Below are 19,011 nucleotides of genomic sequence, written 5' to 3'. Positions count from 1 at the left end.
CTGGGGATCGGAAGGAGGTGGTGGAGGTGGTAGAGGTGGTGGTGGTGGTGCAGATGGTTGTAAGATGGGTGAAATAGTGGAAAATGGTGGTTATTTTGAAATTCAAAAGATTGGGATTGGGGGAAAGGGGTGAGTTGGAGAGCATTTTTGTCGGGTTCTCTCTTTATGTCTTTCTATTATAACTCTTTTTTTTAAACGCAACAATTTTATATATAAAATTAGCACTAGTAATTTAACTATTAACTATTACCATTGAAACTCACAAATTAATTTTAAAGTATGTTTGATTAACTAACTTATAGTAGCTTATTAGAGCCTAAGCTTATTTTTCTTCATAAACTCAAGCTATTATCATTGTTTGATGACAAATTTTGTAAAGCTTATAAAAATAAGCACTAGAAAAAAACAAGTTTAACTTGTTTAAAGAATAAGATCATAACTTATGAAAAAAAAGAATTTACATAATCACCCTTACGATAATTATTTATCATATTTTGTAAATTCCTTTTTAGTAAACTACAAACTCTACTTTTCAAACACTTATAAGAAAGCCCCACTTTTTCACATACATTCAATTGATAAAAAGATCACAATTTATTAAAAGTCCTAAAAAACTTTCTAAAAATAAAAGATTACAATTTTTTCTTTTTTGGATTAGCGAGAAACCCCCTATGAAAGAGCACATTGGTTCTACCATAGAAGGTAAACCTCGGGTAATCAAGCCTCCCGAGCGCGCGAGACCTGGTACCAAGTAAATTGTGCATTAGGCGCACCCTGTGGTCACACTCCTTTTCTGAAAAATTTGACATAGCCCAAAACTGAACTCGGTTGGTGTGCTTCATTTATTAAAAGTTAATAATACGATTACATAAGCAAATTTAATAGCTTAAAATCGAGTCCCGACTCACGTATCCTGACTCAAGACTACTTGCATCGGTTGGACGTAAATCGGGTGGACATAAGGGATTTTAATCAAAGAATATAATATAAAACTCAATTCGAGAAGAGCATATATCGGCTCGTTCCAGCATCGCATTGGTTATCCCGCATAAGAAACGTAAATTCTTTCATGTCTTCGTCAAAATACACAATCTCCAAGAATTCAGGCATTATTTTCTGGGGGAACTCACACAACCTTGATATATCGAACTGAGTAACACCGATATCCTCACATGATTTTCGCATCCTGCCAGCGTATGACTTCCAGTCATACCTCATTTTACCCGTTCATAAAAACAACAGTCGAATCCATGATTGAGATTGTTTTTAGTATAAAATGATGAGAAATATAAAATTAGAGAGAAATGAGAGAGAAAAAGAAAGTTGAGTTGTATAAAATTGTGATAAATGTATTATATATATAGTTGGTTAAATTAACTATATATATTTGTAAAATAAAAAACTATCCGTTTTTTATTTATTTTAAACGGTCAAAATAGTTGAAATGAGCCAATTAGAAGCTTACTTGCTCAAACCATGTTTGTGCCGTTGGTTAGCACACATGACCAATTGACCATCTAACACACTACACTACATATGTGTTGAGGCATGTTGACTAAAAAAAAATGTCTGAAAACATGCGTTACAATAGAGCTAAGACCATTTTCAACCCTGACTGTGATGTCACGGGCAGTTGGTGCACTTTTTGACCAAAAAGTGCAATCTGACTCTGACTATGCAGTGTCAATTTCTGACATTTTTTAACCCAAAATGTCAGTTTTCAGTGTCAATTTCAGTAGGGTCCACCACTTTTTATTTTTACATTTTTCCTATAATTTAATACATTATTTAATATTTGCAATAATAAGATATTCATTAATAATTTAAAAACAAAATACAAACTATTAAATAAAATAAGTAACAAAAAAACTTACAATATAAAATAATAATAAAATTAAAGATTATATAATTAAAGACTAATTCGTAGGTCGAAATGACGTTGGAAGATTGCTCGATTAAATCTTCAGTCATTTGGTCGTGCACCGCCCTATCCCTTATTTCTCTTGTGACAATGTCTTGATCACATCCTCTATTCCTAACTCGTTAGGCACGATTTGCTCTTTCCTCGGTTATAAACCTTTCTTCCCATTTACATAGCGCAAAATCATTGTCTTCTAAAATCATATTATGTAAAATGAGACAACATTCCATTACTCTTCGCATCTTGTTTACTTTCAAAGTACGTGAAGGTTGACTTAAAATATGAAATCGCCCTTGAAGAACACCAAATGCCATCTCTATGTCCTTTCGTACACTTGCTTGAAATCTCGTGAACTTAATCCTTGGTTCATCTGTGGGGCACGACATTCCTTTGATCAGTGTCGCCCAATCGGGATATATACCATCGGCAAGGTAATAACCTTTGGTGTATTGATGGCCATTAACCTCAAATGGTGCAGATGGAGCTGTTCCCTTCTTTAGTACATAAAAAACCGGTGACTGATTCAAAACATTGATATCATTATTGGAACCTGCCATCCTGAAAAAGGCATGCCAAATCCACAAGTCATATGAAGCCACCGCTTCAAGCATAATCGTCGGTTTCTTGTGATCACGCATAGTGTATTGTCCTTTATAAGCGACATGACAATTCTTACATTCCCAATTCATGCAATCGATACTACCGAGCATACCCTTGAATCTATGCTTCTCCTCGTGTGCACTATATAATCGTGCAATATCGGTTGCTGTGGGATATCTCATGTATCGACTTTTATATAAATCAATAATACATTTACAAAAGTTATCTAAACATAATCCTGATGTTTGCTCACTCATATTTCATCGAGAGCATCAGGGCTCAATCCCTAAACAAACTGACGTATAGCCGAAGTACACTTTTGTAAAGTAGTAAACGACTGACTATCAAATGCATCATTTCTTTCTCTAAAAAAATCAAAATGTTCATGAATATAATTACCATTAAATGTAGTTATTATTTGAGCTATACAGAGAAATAAATTTATGCGCATTCCGAACCGCCTTTTAAATTTCTTAGCCGGATAAACTGGTGCGTCGGCAAAGTAATCGTTCCAAAGACGTTGCGCTGCTGACTCTCGATCTCTCGGAATGTATCCGCGAACTCTAGGAATACGAGGAACGGACTCGACTTCGAACTCTTCGTCCAATTCTTGAATAAGTTGGATAACACGAACATCCTCCGAATCGGAATCGGAGGCTAGTAAATATGACGCCATAATTATTTCGAGTAAAATGTATAAATATTGATAGAAATTTGAATTTTTTTTTTTGTGAAAAATGAAATGAAAGTGTTATATTTATAATGGAAAATAACCAAAAAAAAAAAAAAAAAGTAAAAAAGGGCTATAAAGCAGTTGGACAACGGCTAGTCCACGTGGCCTAGTCAGAGACCACCAGTGAAAACTGACGTTTTTTCAGTCGAGATCCCAACTAACGCCCGAAACTAACGAAAATTGACGCCGCGTTAACACCCATTAGTTTTCGTCAGTTCATGCCAGCAAAGACTGACGCCGCTATTTAACGGAGGGTTATAGGTGGTTTAATAGGTGTGTCATAGTTGGAGTGGTCTAAAACAATCACGTGCTAATCAAGTGCTTAATCCAATAATTCAAAATGCATAAAGACACAATTGGCGGTTATACGAAGAAAGACGTGTACTTTTTATTTTACTTCTACCGACCCGATCCGACCCGTTTACATATTACAAACCGCTTAGGCTTTATATAGTTCAAAAATTAGCCCCATTTCTTTCTCTTTTACAAACCCTAGACACTGTAGAAAAGTTCAATTCAATTTCTCTTTTAATCAATCTCGTCATTCCATCGCTTTAGGCTCTCGATCTTTGCTTCAATCGCATCAGGTGAGATTTAATTTTGTAAATATGACTGATTTTTTCGAATTCGTTGAGTCATTCAAGTTTTCGATCATCACTGTAATCGGTTAATTGATGTATATGTTTTCGTTCTACAACTCAAACTGATATTCTTTATGTTAATTTGATGAATTTATAAAGCTTTCATTGTTATGTTTTGTTTGGAATGTGTACGTGTTATTGTGCAGCGATGATGATAAAGTTCCCCTTTTTAGGTTTTATGTTAGGACCATATATCCTTATATGTTATTTTGTGCTCTTTAATTGCGTTTGATTTCGACTTTTGTAGTTAAAATTTGAACTATAGGGTTTCTGATTGTATCTGTGGTGGTTGGTGGAGGTTTACTATAATTATTTAACACACTGCATACTAATTTGTGACCTGAGTGAATTGAGTAGATATAAAAACAATTTTTGAGTTAACTATGAGGTTTGCTATAATTCAACTGAATTTTAAAAAGTAGATTTCTAATTGAGTTGATTTTGTTTGTCAGACTAGAATTGCCTGCAAGTTTATATTATATACTTAATATGGAAATTATCAAATTTTTATTACAGAACAGAACATGATCTTGACTACTTGATTCAGGTGTTTTTAAATTCTGAAAGAAAAACAGAACATGAGCACTCAAGGGCAATATGTGAGGTATGCCAGAGGTGGTAGACGAAGGAAAGATGTACCGGATCTTAATGTTCCTCTCGCTGTTGAGAACCTGGAGGTATCTAGTGGGCCCACCGTTTCAGTAAATCAGGGTGGTCAAGGTAATGTTCCTGTTGTTTCGGTAGCTCATGGTGGTCAAGTTCGTCAGCCAGCAAGATCCAATCAACCTGCACCGATTGATGTCGAGGAACTAGATGATGATGATGTTGTTGTTATATCATCTCCCAGAGCATTTGAAGAAGTACATTTTTTTTTTGCTTGCTTTTATTATTTATATGCATTAACCTGGTTCACATTATTTGTTTGTTTCTTGTTCAGGCTAAAAACAGATCTCGAAGAACTCGGAGGACTGTTGTGGTTGATGTTGAATCTGGTAATGACTAATACTTCTAATATGCATTCTTGCATGCTCACTTAGTTTATACCATATTTCTATTCATACTTTCATGATTCGTGAAATGTAATATTAAGACACTTTAAGATAATCTGAGCTTGTTATGTTGATATCATAATCCTGTAGTGATATGGAGTAATCAGTATGACATCTCCAGGATATGTAGCTAACTTACATTATTATAATGTAAAAAGCCTAAATCACAATTATAGTATTATTAGTATTCAATTACCAGTGTCTATAACCTTAAACACCTTTTGAATTTTTGATGCAATTGATTTATTTTATGGTTTCATATGCAGCCGAAGCTGCTATTAGGCATGGTCTTAACCAGACGAACAAGCGTAGACGAGGCCCTGCAAATCCCTCAATCATCAATTGTGAAGTTTATGTGAATTTGGAAGGAAGTAGTGGTTCAAAGGTAATGTGTACACGATTTCGCTTTGTAGTAGTTTAAACGATTTTGATTTCTGTTTTGTGGTTGTAGAGGGGAGCACGGTATGTTGCACCACCACCGCCGCCACCGCCGCCGCCGCCGGAACCGGTGTTTAGCTGTCCTGCTTGCATGGGACCAATTGAAGAGGAGGTGACAACGAAGTGTGGTCACATATTTTGTAAGGGGTGCATCAAGTCTGCAATTAGTGCTCAGCATAAATGCCCTACTTGTAGGCGGAAACTTTCAAACAAGGATTTGATTAGGGTTTACCTCCCAACCACCAAAGCAGTTTAAGGTGTGTATTGCTAAATCTGTTTACTCTTATTTCTTGTCTATAAAATTACTTTGCTGCTAAGGTTAGTTAGTTTAACCACTAAATTAAAAGCCTCGTCAACTAGTTTTCTACTTTTTCTTCCCATGAAACATGCAAATTTCTATATTAACCGAAGATTTCTTGTTTTTCTTTTTAATAAAAATAATGGATATGGATCATATGGTTACTGTTGTTGTGGTAATACGGAGTATAATGTAATAACTTAATGGATCATCCGGGGTTGTATTTCTTTAGTGGGTTGGGTGGTTTGCGTGTCGATCCATTAATTTTGGTCACTATTTTTATTTCTTTAGTGTGTTGTTGTGGTAATGTAATGTTTTACTTTATCATTTCTTTTTATAATGGGTCAAATAGGTTAGGCTTAAAGATTAAAGATTTGACTAAAAGGAAAGTGTTAAATGGGTTTGAGTGTGTCACTAAACTTGCCAGAAGTCATTAAAAGTCTTTTTCAAGGCATTATTCTGATAACACTCTCAAAAAAGCAATATATATATTGTTATTATGATACACCACTTACTGTAATCATATTTTTACAAATCTATGCAGCTGTATGACAGATTATAGAGTCCGGTGGTGGATCTATGTGTGTAAAGGAGATATGGACGTAACCATCAGTGAAAGCAGGACTTGTGTCTTCGGTTTCTTTGTTTAGTGTTTGAGGGGGTAGGATAATATATGCAGCAGGAAAATATATGAGTAGGTTACATGGTCTTCTTATGTTTGAAGTCTGAACCTTTTTTTATATGTGTCTTCTAGTGGTAAGATTTGTGCATTTATAATCGGTCCATTAATTGGTTGATTTTGTTTGAACAATATGAAATGATCTATGAAATGAAGCCGCTGTTTTAGAGCTACTAATGTTTTATAGTGGCATGTTAGAATAATTGGGTGGATTAAAAGGCTGAAAGCCTTAAAAGGTTTGAATTAGTTGTTGAATATGGTTGTGATGTGGATTGTGTTTAATTCCAGACTCTTATCATTGATCCCTTGCCGGACATGCTGAACTTAAAAACTTTATTAACGTAGCTTATGCTTGCATATATTAATAACATAAAAGAAGAAATCATGATAACAACCCTTAATTACTACATGTGATTTTGAATTCACTACAATGATTTTCAGGTGTTCTATCTGGTTAAATTCGATTTAGAAATTCTAATATAACGTACTATAAAGTTATGAATATTTAAGGAAAATATTATATAGAAACATATTCAAATCCCATGCGATAAGAAAGATGCAAGTCAAACTATATAACTAACATCAATTTATGTTACAAACAAAGATGTTGATAGTTTGTTACCTCGTGATACGATGTTCTTAAACTAATACTAATATACTAGTAGTTAAATCTAGCTTTTACATATTTAAATGACGGTTTCAATTCACTTGCTATTGAGTTGAAGAGCTGAATAAAATATTATTATTATTATTATTATTATTATTATTATTATTATTATTATTATTATTATTATTATTATTATTATTATTATTATAATAATAAACTTAAAAGTTTTAAAACTTACAAAAAATTAGTGGGAAGCCTAGAGACAATCTGGGCCCCCACACCTCTAGCAATAGCAAAACCTATCCTAGTAAAAATATGAGCAGCAGCACTGGCACCAATATCTTGCGCCATCGAACTCTTCTGAACCCGCTTTAGCAAAGAAACAGCCTCCTTCTCTAATTCCCCAAGGGAAGAAAATGAGAAAGGAATGAAACCATAACCAATCGCCAGACAACTAGATTCGTACTTGACCCGCTTCCGACGAGCCGCATCAATCACAGCACGTCCAGGGACAAAGTCAGAAAGCCCAGACTGTGTCAAAGGAGAAGATCCTGTCAAGTCAACACAAACATCGCGACCACAATCCCAGGAATAAAGTAACACATCTGCAGGTCTGAGGGCCCTGTCGTTCCCTCCAGACAACCCAATGTCAACCTCCTTTCTCGCTGAAATCCCAGATCGATAACAAACATCAACAAGGGAATCCCGGACAATATTATGTGGATGCTTAATACCCACCATACCAGCACAAGACACCGCGTGATCCCCGAAAATATCCCCAGTAAAAACCCTTGAACAGGCAGAGCATGCCGTCGAGATAGAGAACAATGGAACACCTAACCGGTAGCACAATACACATCGGTAAGTCTTTGCGTTCATCGTCTGACCCAACCCCAAAATAGGGACTGCCCTTAGCCAAGCAGAGGTGTGATCACTCTGCTGTGATTTCCATAAAGCCGATTGTCGGGGAGATAACGAAAAAGTGGATTCTGCAGAAGCGGTAACCTTTGTGAAATAAACATCTGCCAATTTCTTCATGAGTATTGGGGCAGCGACCTCACTCGGATTACCTAAAATATCAAACCCAACTGTTTTATTAAACAGACCCAATGCATCTTCAAAAGCACGACCAAGACCAACAATACTCGCATGACGTAGTAGCTTGGTCTGCAATCCAGCAGACTGTAATCGAGAAGCCAGAAAAGCATAATGACGAACATCTCCCGCAGAATAAACACCAAGCCCTCCAAATGCAAATGGCAAGGTGGCAAGCCGCCACTGCCAATCACCAAACCCAGGCCCTGAAGCAGTAACAATACGCTCCAAGGAAGATCGAAGGGCTCCATCGAAAGCGCGTTGAGCCGCCTCAAATATACTAGGAGGATAAGTACGCAAGGAAAAGTAGAGTTTAGAAACTCCCGTACATGCCCTAAGCAACAACAACTCACACTGAGGATCATCAAGCTTAGCAACCTTATCCATAAGCGCAATGGACTTGGTCACCCTTTGCATCACCATTTCACTACTAAAATCAGGATCGGAACTTGCGGGGGCCCCAAGCAACTTAACACCATTTAAAGGCCGAGCAATATTAGGAGGAAAGACACCTACTTGCCTGCTGCGAGGGTCCTCCGTAGGCCAGAAAATTTCTGTTTTTTCAACGTTGAGATGCAGCCCAAAACGAGGCCCATCCTCCATAATCAAATGCAAAACCTTCCCCACCACCAAAGTGTCCCCAATAATAGTACCATCATCCAAATACCACGCCTGAAGACAAACCTCAAAATTATCTCTGATTTTAGAAACCAAGGGTTGTAGGACCAAAGCAAAAAGCAGCGGACATTATTATCATCATTATTATTATCATCATTATCATCATACTACTAAAGGTGACAACCTTGGTCGTTTCGTGAGCGTCAAAACGACAATAGTTCCACCCCATTTTCACACTTAATTTTTCATTCTCCCCCCTCAACTATAAACACCTTACAAAAACTACCCCAAACTGTGCAGGGGTGTTAAACTGTCAATTTTGTAAATTAAAATAAAAACTCCACCCACACACTTCGACAGCCCGTATCTTCCTCCTCGCCCCAAATTAAATTTCACCGAGCACACCGTTAAACTCGAAACAATTTTATGAACAAAGCGAAACTAGGTACGTTCGAAACGGACACTTTTTAAAAAACGCTAAACACCTTCTTCTCGCTCGCAGCGAGTTAAATTTTTCCGACAACAGCGTTAGACTCGAAATAATTTTAAAAAACGCTAAACACAACGACTGCTTGTATCTTCTCGCTCGCTGCGAGTTAAATTTTTCCGACAGCAGCGTCAGACTCGAAATAATTTTGTGAACAAAATGAAAATAAGCACGTTCGAAACGGACACTTTTTAAAAAACGCTAAACACAACGATAGACCGTATCTTCCTGCTCGCCGCGAGTTAAAATTTCTCCCAGCACCGTTAGACTCGAAATACTTTTATCAACAACACGAAACTACGTTCGAACCCGACATTTTTTAAAAATCACTAAAGACGACAACAGCTAAAACGACGGCTAACACATGAGCCGTTTTCCCTTGTGTAAATATATAAACCTACGTTAAATATGAATACGCAGGCCGAAAGCCCCTGCCGCATCGCGCGAGCGAGACCGGAACAAGTTAAATATAGTTATGAGGTTCCAATTAAAAAAGATGACAAAAATCACTTTTAAATACGCAATACACTACGGGGGGCAAAGCACCCGTAGCCTTTCTACTAGCTCTGCCACTATTGATCTTCTGTTATTAGCAAGGTGTTAAGCCTAATAAAATTACATATATGTGTTTAACTAATAATCTAATATTTTAGCTTAAATTATTGCTCCAACTTGCAAGGAGGCAAACCCATGTATTGTCACGTCGCGTATTTAATATTCGTTTATATATTCTAACATGAACATTTACAGGTTTTTAAAAATAAACGTTCACACAGAAACATGGCGTAGAATAATTATTTTAACAATATTTGGATTTGCGTATCTCCGTTTCAACTACTTAATTACTAAAACATCCAGTTTCTTAAATAATGTCATAGGTAAATTATATATTCATATTTAAATTTTAAATGAAACATTATTGCCCGTTGATTATTACTCCGTAGTTGATTAACTACAGAATTACAAATCATTTTAACGAGGATAGGTGAGCAGATGCTTGGTAGATCATATTATTGACTATTTTATCAAAAGAAAAATTGATGGTGTATTGTATGTTCTTTCACATAGCAATTTTTTTTCTTTTATATTTATATATTTATAGTTATTTTAGTACATAGTGATCTGAGTTCTTTTTGTAAGCGGTCTTTCTGTCCGTAGGTAAAGGAAAGGAAAACTTTTTGTACCATTGGACGGTTGGATGAAAGAACAACTTTTTTATAGTAGAGTAATGACTATCTTAAATCTTAATTTTACTTTTTTTAAAAATAAGAATGACTATAACGTGAACATGTACAGGTGCCCAAGAATAATAGCCAAATGGCCTTTGGCCAAGCGAAATTGATGTAACTTATAAATTTCGAATTTATGAGTTCGAGTCTCGACTATTTGTAATTAGGTGTGTGGTGTTTATTTTAAAAAAAATAGTTTTTGAGATATTGGTAAGATAAATAAAACCTATCCACTATACTTGCTAAATTTATAAGGTACAGTAATTTCTAGAAATTCTTTTTTGAAGTTTATCTTTTCTTTCATATCTCAAACCTTGTAAAATGTCATGTAGACTCAAAGCAACATTTTCAATAAATTATTTATAATAATTTTAAAAAATATATAAGCAAGGCAATTTCACCAATTAAAACCAAATTATTTTTCCCTTTTTACTTGTATTGCAACTTTTGTACAATATTAGGTTAATTCAAATTATATGGAGTATTATCTAGTTTTGAATATTGTACCAATATCTTCTAGTCAATTTGGATCCAAAAAGATAGTATATGGTTTTTTATTTTTTTTATTTTTTTTATTTTTTTTATTTTTTTTTTTGGCAAAAAACTTTAACTTTATAAAACTCGAGCTTCATAAAAAAGATGAGAACCCGCAACAAAGATACAATAAGAGGCAACGAGGCCCACACAAGACTAAACAACCACAACAACTAACCTAACATGCTAACATCAAAGAACTAAGAAACCAAAAAAAAACTTCATAACCTTCAACGTTAACCTTTCACATTACCTCTTTTCTTAACCTTAAACCCCTTCCTCACTACAAGTTTCGGAAGCGCCTTCGAATTAAGCAGTTTACCTTCCACCTTAATACATCATTCAAGATCTTTCGCCACCTCCTCAAAAGATAGTATATGGTAAGATAATTGATATGGTTCCATTTAATAGGGGACAATGTGAACCTATGCCAACTATTTGGTTAATAACTTAACTAGAATTTTAGGCTATAAAAAGCCAATAAGAAATACAAGTCAAACACAAACCAAAAGATAATAATAAGCCAAAAACTTCCCAAGGTTGACCCTTTAAAGCTTATTGTTTAGGTGGTGGTGGTCATCAGAAAAGCTAATAAGATGGCTGATGTAGCGGTGGAGCAATGGCGGCCAGAGGTGGTCGAAGATACAGCCGAAGCTGGATTGAAAGCTACTGATCCCGCTGATCTCTTGCCGATCGATATAATCACAGCCATTAGCCGAAGAGAAGTGATCATTGGCAATGACTTGAACAAAGAAGAAGGTAATATAGACTTGCTTTCTTTAACTTTGAAACTTTATATTGTATTTTTTTAAGTTCTAAAAAACGTTTATTAGTCTAATGTAGAACTATTTAGATAGACTTTTTATTGTTGTATAGTTGTAATCATTTAGATATACTCGTATAAATCTATTCTATTAAAATTCCTGTTTTTTGCCGGAAAATCATCTAATATTCTAATATAGAACTTATAAGAAAATGTTTTTTATGTAGCCAAAAATATATTTAGATCTTGATACATAGAACTTAATGAAGATCTTGATACATAGAACTTAAATTCATTTTGTACAAAATAATAAAACATAAACACATGCGTGAATTTGGACTCATAAACTCAAACAAAATTTATAATATTTGATTACATAACAAAGTGCATAATGATTCAACATTATTTAGGTTGCGCCTCATGTTAAATTCTTCTCATGAAACAGATACAAATACTGATACACGTGTTTCCGAAATATTAAAATTTGATGAGACTGATGACAAATTTGATGGATCCGCAAACGAAGGACCCGAAACCAGTGAAAAACAAGCTGGTCAAAGCTCCGGAACTAATTCAAACATAATCGAAGAGGAAATAGTGGAGTTAGAATTCGAAAAGGTGAAACCAAAGCTCGAAACACATTCTATGCATTGTCCCAACTGCAAGGCCGAAGTAACTAAAGTTATTCTACGTCGAAAACTTTATAGTTATCGGCCAGTTGTTGACAAGCCAGTTGTGGTAGCACCAACAACTGATCGTAATGATCTCGTTGGATGTTTTTCATGCTTGAGTGTGTTCGATTTCTCAGGTAAATGAAGTTTATAACTGACTTTTGAGGTCAAACAAACATGAATCATGCGACTAATATAATAGCTGATAGCTGATAACTAATTGTTTTTTTTTTTTTTTTTTTTTTTTTTTTTTTTATTTAACAGAAAATGGATATTTAAGGTCGTTTAATATTTTCCTAAAAAGACCAGACACAACTAACGTTACCTCATCTCCCCCTACTGATGATGAAAACGCGAAACTTCGTGTCGTTAAAGACAAAGGTGATCACACATTTGTTGCTTAGTTTTATTTCGTTCGTTTTATATCATTTAAAGTCTAAAAAATGTCCCGATAAATGAACAGACAATTGTTTGAGCATGTTTTGGGTTTTCGGCAAAAAACAAAACGATTCGAAACCAGTAGAACCAGTATACGTTGGTCAAGAGTATTCAGAACCAGTTGATCAAACTCCAAAATTTGTCACCGGGTCAACTTCAATAGCACAAGGTAAATAGTTCAATATCTCCAATTTTATGATTATTAATTAACATATAGTTTATGTAACAACTAGCTAAAGACCAAAGTATATCTTTATTTGAAATAGATTATTTATTATAAAATAATTAGAGAAATTTGTTGACCTAGACAGCATGTTGTAACACGTTTTAATATTTTAACATATTTATCTGATTGGTTGGTGATTTGCTTCCAAACTTGAACAAGTTATTTTGACTTTCATCAAGGTGTGCATCAGTTTAATATAAAAAATCAGGGGTAGCAGGCTAAGTTGAAATTATCATAGTCATAGTAATTTATTAATTAAAAATAAAAATTAAATATTTGCATTTTGCATTCAGGTTTACAGATAATTTACCGTATGACAGGTACCAAAAAAATACTTAGTATTTTTAAAATTAAGTTAATTTTTCTTGATATATTTAATAAAACAGAGTCAATAGACACCAAATCTGATCTCATAATTGACAGTTTTTTTAAAAATCTTATAGCTTCTAAAGTACCAAGTAAAACTACTTGGTTAGTCACTAATGTATGTAATTATGCCTAAACCTACATTCATAGAGCTTGCGATTTTGTTAGTTCTATATGTAACCTTGACTATATATAAAAATCAAAAGTGTCACCTACTATTTTAAGTAACTCAAACAGTTCATTTGCTTATATTTACAGGTCGTTTACCGTCTTCGTCTAGCGATGCAGCAAATCGTGGAAAAGGTAAATGACAATAAACCTAGTAACATAAAAATTAAGTTTTATCTTATTGTTTTATACTTTGTCATATAATTCTTGTTGCTGATAATGCAGAAATCGCAGCTGCTGTTATAGACGAAGGAGCCAAAAAGGGCGGGTTACTTGGTACAATCGCCTTACATATAGTTTAAAAATCGTACATTAACTTAAATAACTTCGTCCCATATTATGTTTTTGTCCATATTCTGATTTATAGCATGTTATGTTGCAGTTTCTTCTCGAAATCCTATTGAGCTTCCTCCATCATCTAGCCCTGTTGTAGGAGATGATGTCACTCTTCAAATTGTGACTGATCAACCTGGTAAATGAGCAGAAAGAAACAGATATATAGAAAGAACACAACACTATATATGTAGTAAGGTTTCTTTATTTTTTTAATTTTTTTATGTTTATAATGCAGAAGTTGCAAATAATGGAAGATTATGGCTCGGTTACAACGGTGTTTTTGCGGAGATTTTGAAGAGTATTGTATATGGAGGTTTAATGGAAGTGATTGCAAGCTTAAGTATTGTAGCATCTGCTGCTGCTTCTGATGCTACTACATGTGAGTTTAATTTACAAAATAATAGATTTATTTTATTTTTATTATAAAAAAAATTGGTATCATTTATAACTAACATTTTTATATTTCAGTTGTTTAACTTGTTATTAACAAAAATGTGACATTATTTCAAGTTTTTAACCATTTTATTTATTCGTTGTAGTGAACATTATATCTGTGGCATTGGCAAGTCTAATAGGTGGTGTATTCATCATTGCAAACAATGTAAGTAAAGTCTTACTAATTGTACATATCAAATTTTTTTTAAAACGACTCGGTTAATCACAAAATCCGGTTATGCAGCTATGGGACCTTAGAAACGACGGGTGCAACGAGCGAACAATCGAACAAACAGAAAACAAAACTACAAACAGATACAAAGAGTTACTTGGACAAGTAGAATATTTCCCACTTCATGCATTTTTTGCAATACTATCATTCATTGTTTTCGGAATGGTCCCACCATTGGCATACGGGTACACGATTCATGAAACAAACGATAAGGACTACACGGTTGCAGCAGTTGCAGTTGCATCTCTGTTATGTGTCTCGTTATTGGCTATATTCAAGGCGTACATAAACAAGTGCACGTTTTTTGAGTATGTTAAAACAGTGGTGTATTATGTTACGGCTGCAGTATCAGCATCGGGTGTGTCTTATGTTGCTGGGAATTTGGTTACAAGGTTGTTGAAAGAGTACGGATTGTTTGACGCGAGTTCGAACGGTGGTGTCTCGCTCATCCCGGGTCCCACCACTGTATCTTTGGCTTCTTTTTAAGGTTTGAGGTTTAAGAACAATATTGTTGTTTGAGTTTGTTTTGTTCGTAAGTAAGTATTTGTATTTGTATAAGTTTCAACTATTCATTTCATTGTTTTTGCCTGCAATAATATTTGAAAAAACAGGGCCTAGTGGCCTACATTGGGTTCTTTTGGTTCAAAAATCTTTTTGATGTTGTGAAATTGGTACCTTTAGGTAAATATTATAAGCAAAAAAATCCTTAGGATAACATATTGAAAGAAAAGAACATAATGCAAGTGACCCAAATTGGCCCTTTTTAAGTTAGTGGGTCGAAATGGTACCTTTTGGTAAATATTATAAGCAAAAAAAATCCTAAAAATACCATATGGAAATAAAACAAGATAGGATTTTTAACTTCTGGCCTCCTATTTGATTCAGATTTATACAAAAAACCAAAACAAGTAATGAAACTTTTTGTGATTAATCTTTAGATTAAACTGCACATTTGGGCCCTGTGTTAATAGTTACACTACAGAAAATTTCCATAATACTAAAATAAATGAGACAGAAGATATAAGATGATACAGTTACCTCCAACCAAAACTAAAACGTCCATTTCGGTGACGAACGAGTCGGCCTTCGCCGAGGCCTATTAACCTGCCGTTCAAAATTGTTCTGTTTCTTCATTATCGACGACACAGTAGGGCTATAATAGTCATTACTCCTTTGAGAAGTTGTACCTTGTGAATACCCGTTTGTACCTCTTCGATTCCTCTGACCCGACCCAAATCTATTATAATTCACACAGCTTTGGCTTCTCCCAATCTGGTTCTGATTAAATCGTCCTCCTTTCGGACTCGGGATATTACGGCTTTCAGCTGTTTCTGCGGAGTACATTGTAATCTCACTTTCACTTAAATACCCATTTTGCCCTTGGGGTAACTCGGTTGGTGACCCACATGATTGAACCTCACTCTGGGCCCCGTTTACAGAACCAGTTGAACTAATCTCAGTGTCAGCTATCGGGTTTGACTTTAACATTACTTCATTAGTCAACAGAGCTTTTTTCCTAATCCTATGTGGGAAGTTAATATCCAATAGCTGTATTTGGGTACTATCCATTTTCCTTAACGGGCCCGCTGTCAACTTTGGTGAATTATAAATTTCGGGAGTTCGAATTCCCTGTACACGATTCGTAACAACAGGTGTTGTTTCATCTTGACAACTATTGGAATTCGGCCCGGGTTGATTTGCGTTTTCATCATCAGTTGTTTTAAAAACCCGTCTTTTAGTGAACGAAGAACACGAGTGTTCACTTTTTTGGCTACCAGACATTAATCTAATAATGGGTAATTTTGGTTTGTTAACCAAATCATCAAGATTACCTTCCCAATTCTGATTTAACCAATCGTAAATTATATAAATAGGAATACCAAATTGCATTGTTGAATTCTTTTTCCAAGAAGAAGTAGACGAAGTTGATGTAGACGATGATTTATTAGTTGGTGACGTGGCAAGCTTCATTGGGTCACAGACCATAAACGAAAGATTACCATTTACATCAAAACCGGCTGAACCAGGGCTAAAAGTTAAACCATCAGGGTTCACTTTTATGAGGTTGTCTGTGGCTATAACTACTTTACCTTCACCAACTGTTAACTCGTTTTTGTCGGTGTAACCTAAAAGGTATACGATACTACCAAGGTCTAGAGTCGATTTAGAACAAGTTTTCAAATAGTGAGAATGATGAACCCACAAATTTGAGTCACCATCCATAACATCCAGACCAACTATTGTTAGATCAAGAATCGAGCTAGTTATGAAGAACCTGTAATTTGTTAACAATTTGATGAAATTAAAAAAAATAATAAAAAAAAAAAAAAATCATACGTTAACTAAAAATCCTATCGCATTGACTATTATAAGGTCTAGGGCTTAAGCAATTACAGTAATTGAACTAAATTCAAATTTTGAAGTAAAATTTTAAGCAGACACTAAAAAAATTAAACATTATATATATAGTCTATCAGATCTACATAGCTAATTTCGAATTTAATTAAACATAAAAACAGCAAATTAAACTACCTGTGAGGGAAAAGGGAAGCAACGACACCGTTTTGAAGGTGAATCTGAGCAGCTTCAGCAGCAATTACAGACGGCAAAATGGCATGAGTTGTAAGAAGAAGGTTTCTGTGAATAAGAAAGCCAGTTCCGTTGTTACAAATCCTAACCATGGATTGAGCTTTGCCGGAAAATATACCGGATTTAGTTTTCTCCGATTTGCATATTCCGTTACAGAAACACCATGAGTCACTTAAAATCCTCATGTTTAAGTTTTGGATGTAGAATTTATGTAAGATGTAAAATGTAATTACATATTTGAGGGGTGTAAAAGAAGAAGCTGCTGCTGCAAGGGTTTATTGAGCTCAGAAACAGCAGACGCAGTTATACTTTTTGTGTGTATAAAGTAGGAAGTGTATGTTTGCTCAAAACCAAGGGGGAGAGTAAGATTTAAATTTTTAGGGATTTAATGATGTGTTTGTTTAAATACGACTCCAGAAAGATAATAAGTTACTACGGTGTTGAACTCTTTAAGTATTCTGTGTATTAGTTTATGAGAATTAAAAAGGTTAAATTATTCAGCTATGTCAAATTAGTAAGTTAAAATACTTTATTTACAATTTAAGTTTTTACTCCATTCGTTCCAAAAAAACAGTCATGTTTGACTTTTTGTTGAATTTAAAATATAATGATGAATTGTCTAATTTGTCCTTCTTTTAATGTAGTTATAAAGAGTAAGTAATTAATTAATTGATATATTTAAAATTAAATTTTCAAAATTAAAAGGAATACAATTGAAACTTTAATAATATTTAATGGTTATTTAAAGAATGAGACAATAATTTTGAAACAAATTAAAATAGAAAGGTGGACAGTTTTCTTGGGACGGAGAGAGTATTAAGTTAATTGAGCTATTGTACCCGATGTTTATAAATTATGAATTCACATGTGTTTGACTTGAATTAAAAATAGGCGGGAGCTTAAAATCATTCCTTCACATTTTCGATATATATATGAGATATTTTATAGACACGAGTTCCTTACTTCCTTTCAAGATGGAATTAGTGGTTGTCATAGACAAACATATTGAAGGTGTTCGTGTTAAGATAGACTTTTTGAATTAAAGTTAGTAGAGCTCAAATCAATTTCTAAATGGCCTAGAGCTCATTAGGATTTGTTGTAATTGCTTTACTTATAAACTTTATTAACTATTATTAACAATAAATAATAGACTAATGCTTTTTCAATCAATAAAATACATTACATATTTTATTGTTTTATTATTCGTGATCCAAAATAAAAAAAAAATTAACCTCATTCGTTAATTCTATTATTTAATTTCAATAAATAATTAGATGCAGATAAATGGTAGTCAGTGTTCTAATATTCAGTGGATAAGGCAGTATTTGATGAATCGATATGTTCGTCGAAAATGGTATGGTCCTACCCGTACTTCGGGTTCTTTTAGTTGTAGCCTTGATCGCTGTTTGTAACACCCAAATTTCAAGATATTTTTCTAGTAAATAATAAGTAACTTTTATTAACGTTTTATATGTATGATCTAAGAATAAATGTAAAAGAAAGGTTAGAAGTGACTTGAAATATTATTATTTTTAATAATAATAAGTGTTGGTGGTCGTGGGCTAAAAATATTAAGTCAAAATGTTTAACGATTAACTTTTCGATAAGTTGTCATTTTGGAGCTGTTTCGTAAAACGAGCATAACTTGCTCATATTTTCTCGGATTGAGGTGATTCAAAAACCCAGACGTCCGTAATTAAATATGTGACAACTTTCGTGTTTTAAGTTTTTCAAAATTCTGCCCCGATTGACGGGAAACGGTCCAAATACGAGTTAAAGTGGGGTTTGACAGCTTTTGTATATTGAGGGACTGAAAGTGTAAAATGCCTAAAAACGTTTTTGGCCATCAAAATCAGTC

The 19,011-nt window shown here is 34.2% G+C and overlaps 3 protein-coding genes across 4 annotated transcripts; 2 read left to right on the top strand and 1 right to left on the bottom strand.

The window, feature by feature from the left end:
* The first annotated feature begins 3,734 nt into the window (after window positions 1-3,734).
* Window positions 3,735-6,532, top strand: LOC139899172 (uncharacterized). The gene is made up of 6 exons (XM_071881995.1): window positions 3,735-3,841; window positions 4,443-4,755; window positions 4,833-4,887; window positions 5,211-5,329; window positions 5,396-5,639; window positions 6,225-6,532. The coding sequence occupies exons 2-5, from the start codon at window positions 4,474-4,476 to the stop codon at window positions 5,636-5,638; spliced, it is 699 nt and encodes a 232-aa protein (XP_071738096.1). The 5' UTR covers window positions 3,735-3,841; window positions 4,443-4,473; the 3' UTR covers window position 5,639; window positions 6,225-6,532.
* A 6,808-nt stretch (window positions 6,533-13,340) lies between these two features.
* LOC139902460 (membrane protein of ER body-like protein) lies at window positions 13,341-15,050 on the top strand. Its single transcript, XM_071885083.1, has 7 exons — window positions 13,341-13,347; window positions 13,652-13,696; window positions 13,787-13,837; window positions 13,944-14,033; window positions 14,133-14,276; window positions 14,437-14,498; window positions 14,577-15,050. Exons 1-7 carry the CDS (start codon window positions 13,341-13,343, stop codon window positions 15,048-15,050), a joined length of 873 nt encoding a protein of 290 aa, XP_071741184.1.
* LOC139899171 (uncharacterized) lies at window positions 14,010-17,338 on the bottom strand. Of its 2 annotated transcripts, XM_071881994.1 has the most exons (3): window positions 17,097-17,338; window positions 15,603-16,839; window positions 14,010-14,030 (listed from the first exon to the last, which is right to left on the bottom strand). In XM_071881994.1, the coding sequence occupies exons 1-2, from the start codon at window positions 17,336-17,338 to the stop codon at window positions 15,615-15,617; spliced, it is 1,467 nt and encodes a 488-aa protein (XP_071738095.1). In that variant the 3' UTR covers window positions 14,010-14,030; window positions 15,603-15,614. The 2 variants fall into 2 exon arrangements, with proteins under 2 accessions (XP_071738095.1, XP_071738094.1); XM_071881993.1 differs by lacking the exon at window positions 14,010-14,030 and having other exon boundaries at window positions 15,497-16,839.
* Window positions 17,339-19,011: the final 1,673 nt, after the last annotated feature.

This window comes from Rutidosis leptorrhynchoides, chromosome 3, assembly GCF_046630445.1.
Source record: "Rutidosis leptorrhynchoides isolate AG116_Rl617_1_P2 chromosome 3, CSIRO_AGI_Rlap_v1, whole genome shotgun sequence".
Taxonomy (NCBI): domain Eukaryota; kingdom Viridiplantae; phylum Streptophyta; class Magnoliopsida; order Asterales; family Asteraceae; genus Rutidosis; species Rutidosis leptorrhynchoides.
This window is presented reverse-complemented; position numbering and strand designations above follow the sequence as displayed.

What these genes read in the sequence shown, in the direction of transcription:
- LOC139899171 (XM_071881994.1), bottom strand. Translation starts at nt 17,338, where the DNA reads ATGAGGATTTTAAGTGACTCATGGTGTTTCTGTAACGGAATATGCAAA. An exon ending in GCTTCCCTTTTCCCTCACAG is followed by an intron (nt 16,840 to 17,096) that starts GTAGTTTAATTT and finishes AACAAATTACAG; the next exon opens with GTTCTTCATAACTAGCTCGA.
- LOC139899172 (XM_071881995.1), top strand. Translation starts at nt 4,474, where the DNA reads ATGAGCACTCAAGGGCAATATGTGAGGTATGCCAGAGGTGGTAGACGA. An exon ending in CTCCCAGAGCATTTGAAGAA is followed by an intron (nt 4,756 to 4,832) that starts GTACATTTTTTT and finishes TTTCTTGTTCAG; the next exon opens with GCTAAAAACAGATCTCGAAG. An exon ending in AAGGAAGTAGTGGTTCAAAG is followed by an intron (nt 5,330 to 5,395) that starts GTAATGTGTACA and finishes TTGTGGTTGTAG; the next exon opens with AGGGGAGCACGGTATGTTGC.
- LOC139902460 (XM_071885083.1), top strand. An exon ending in TGCAGCAAATCGTGGAAAAG is followed by an intron (nt 13,697 to 13,786) that starts GTAAATGACAAT and finishes CTGATAATGCAG; the next exon opens with AAATCGCAGCTGCTGTTATA. An exon ending in AATTGTGACTGATCAACCTG is followed by an intron (nt 14,034 to 14,132) that starts GTAAATGAGCAG and finishes TTTATAATGCAG; the next exon opens with AAGTTGCAAATAATGGAAGA.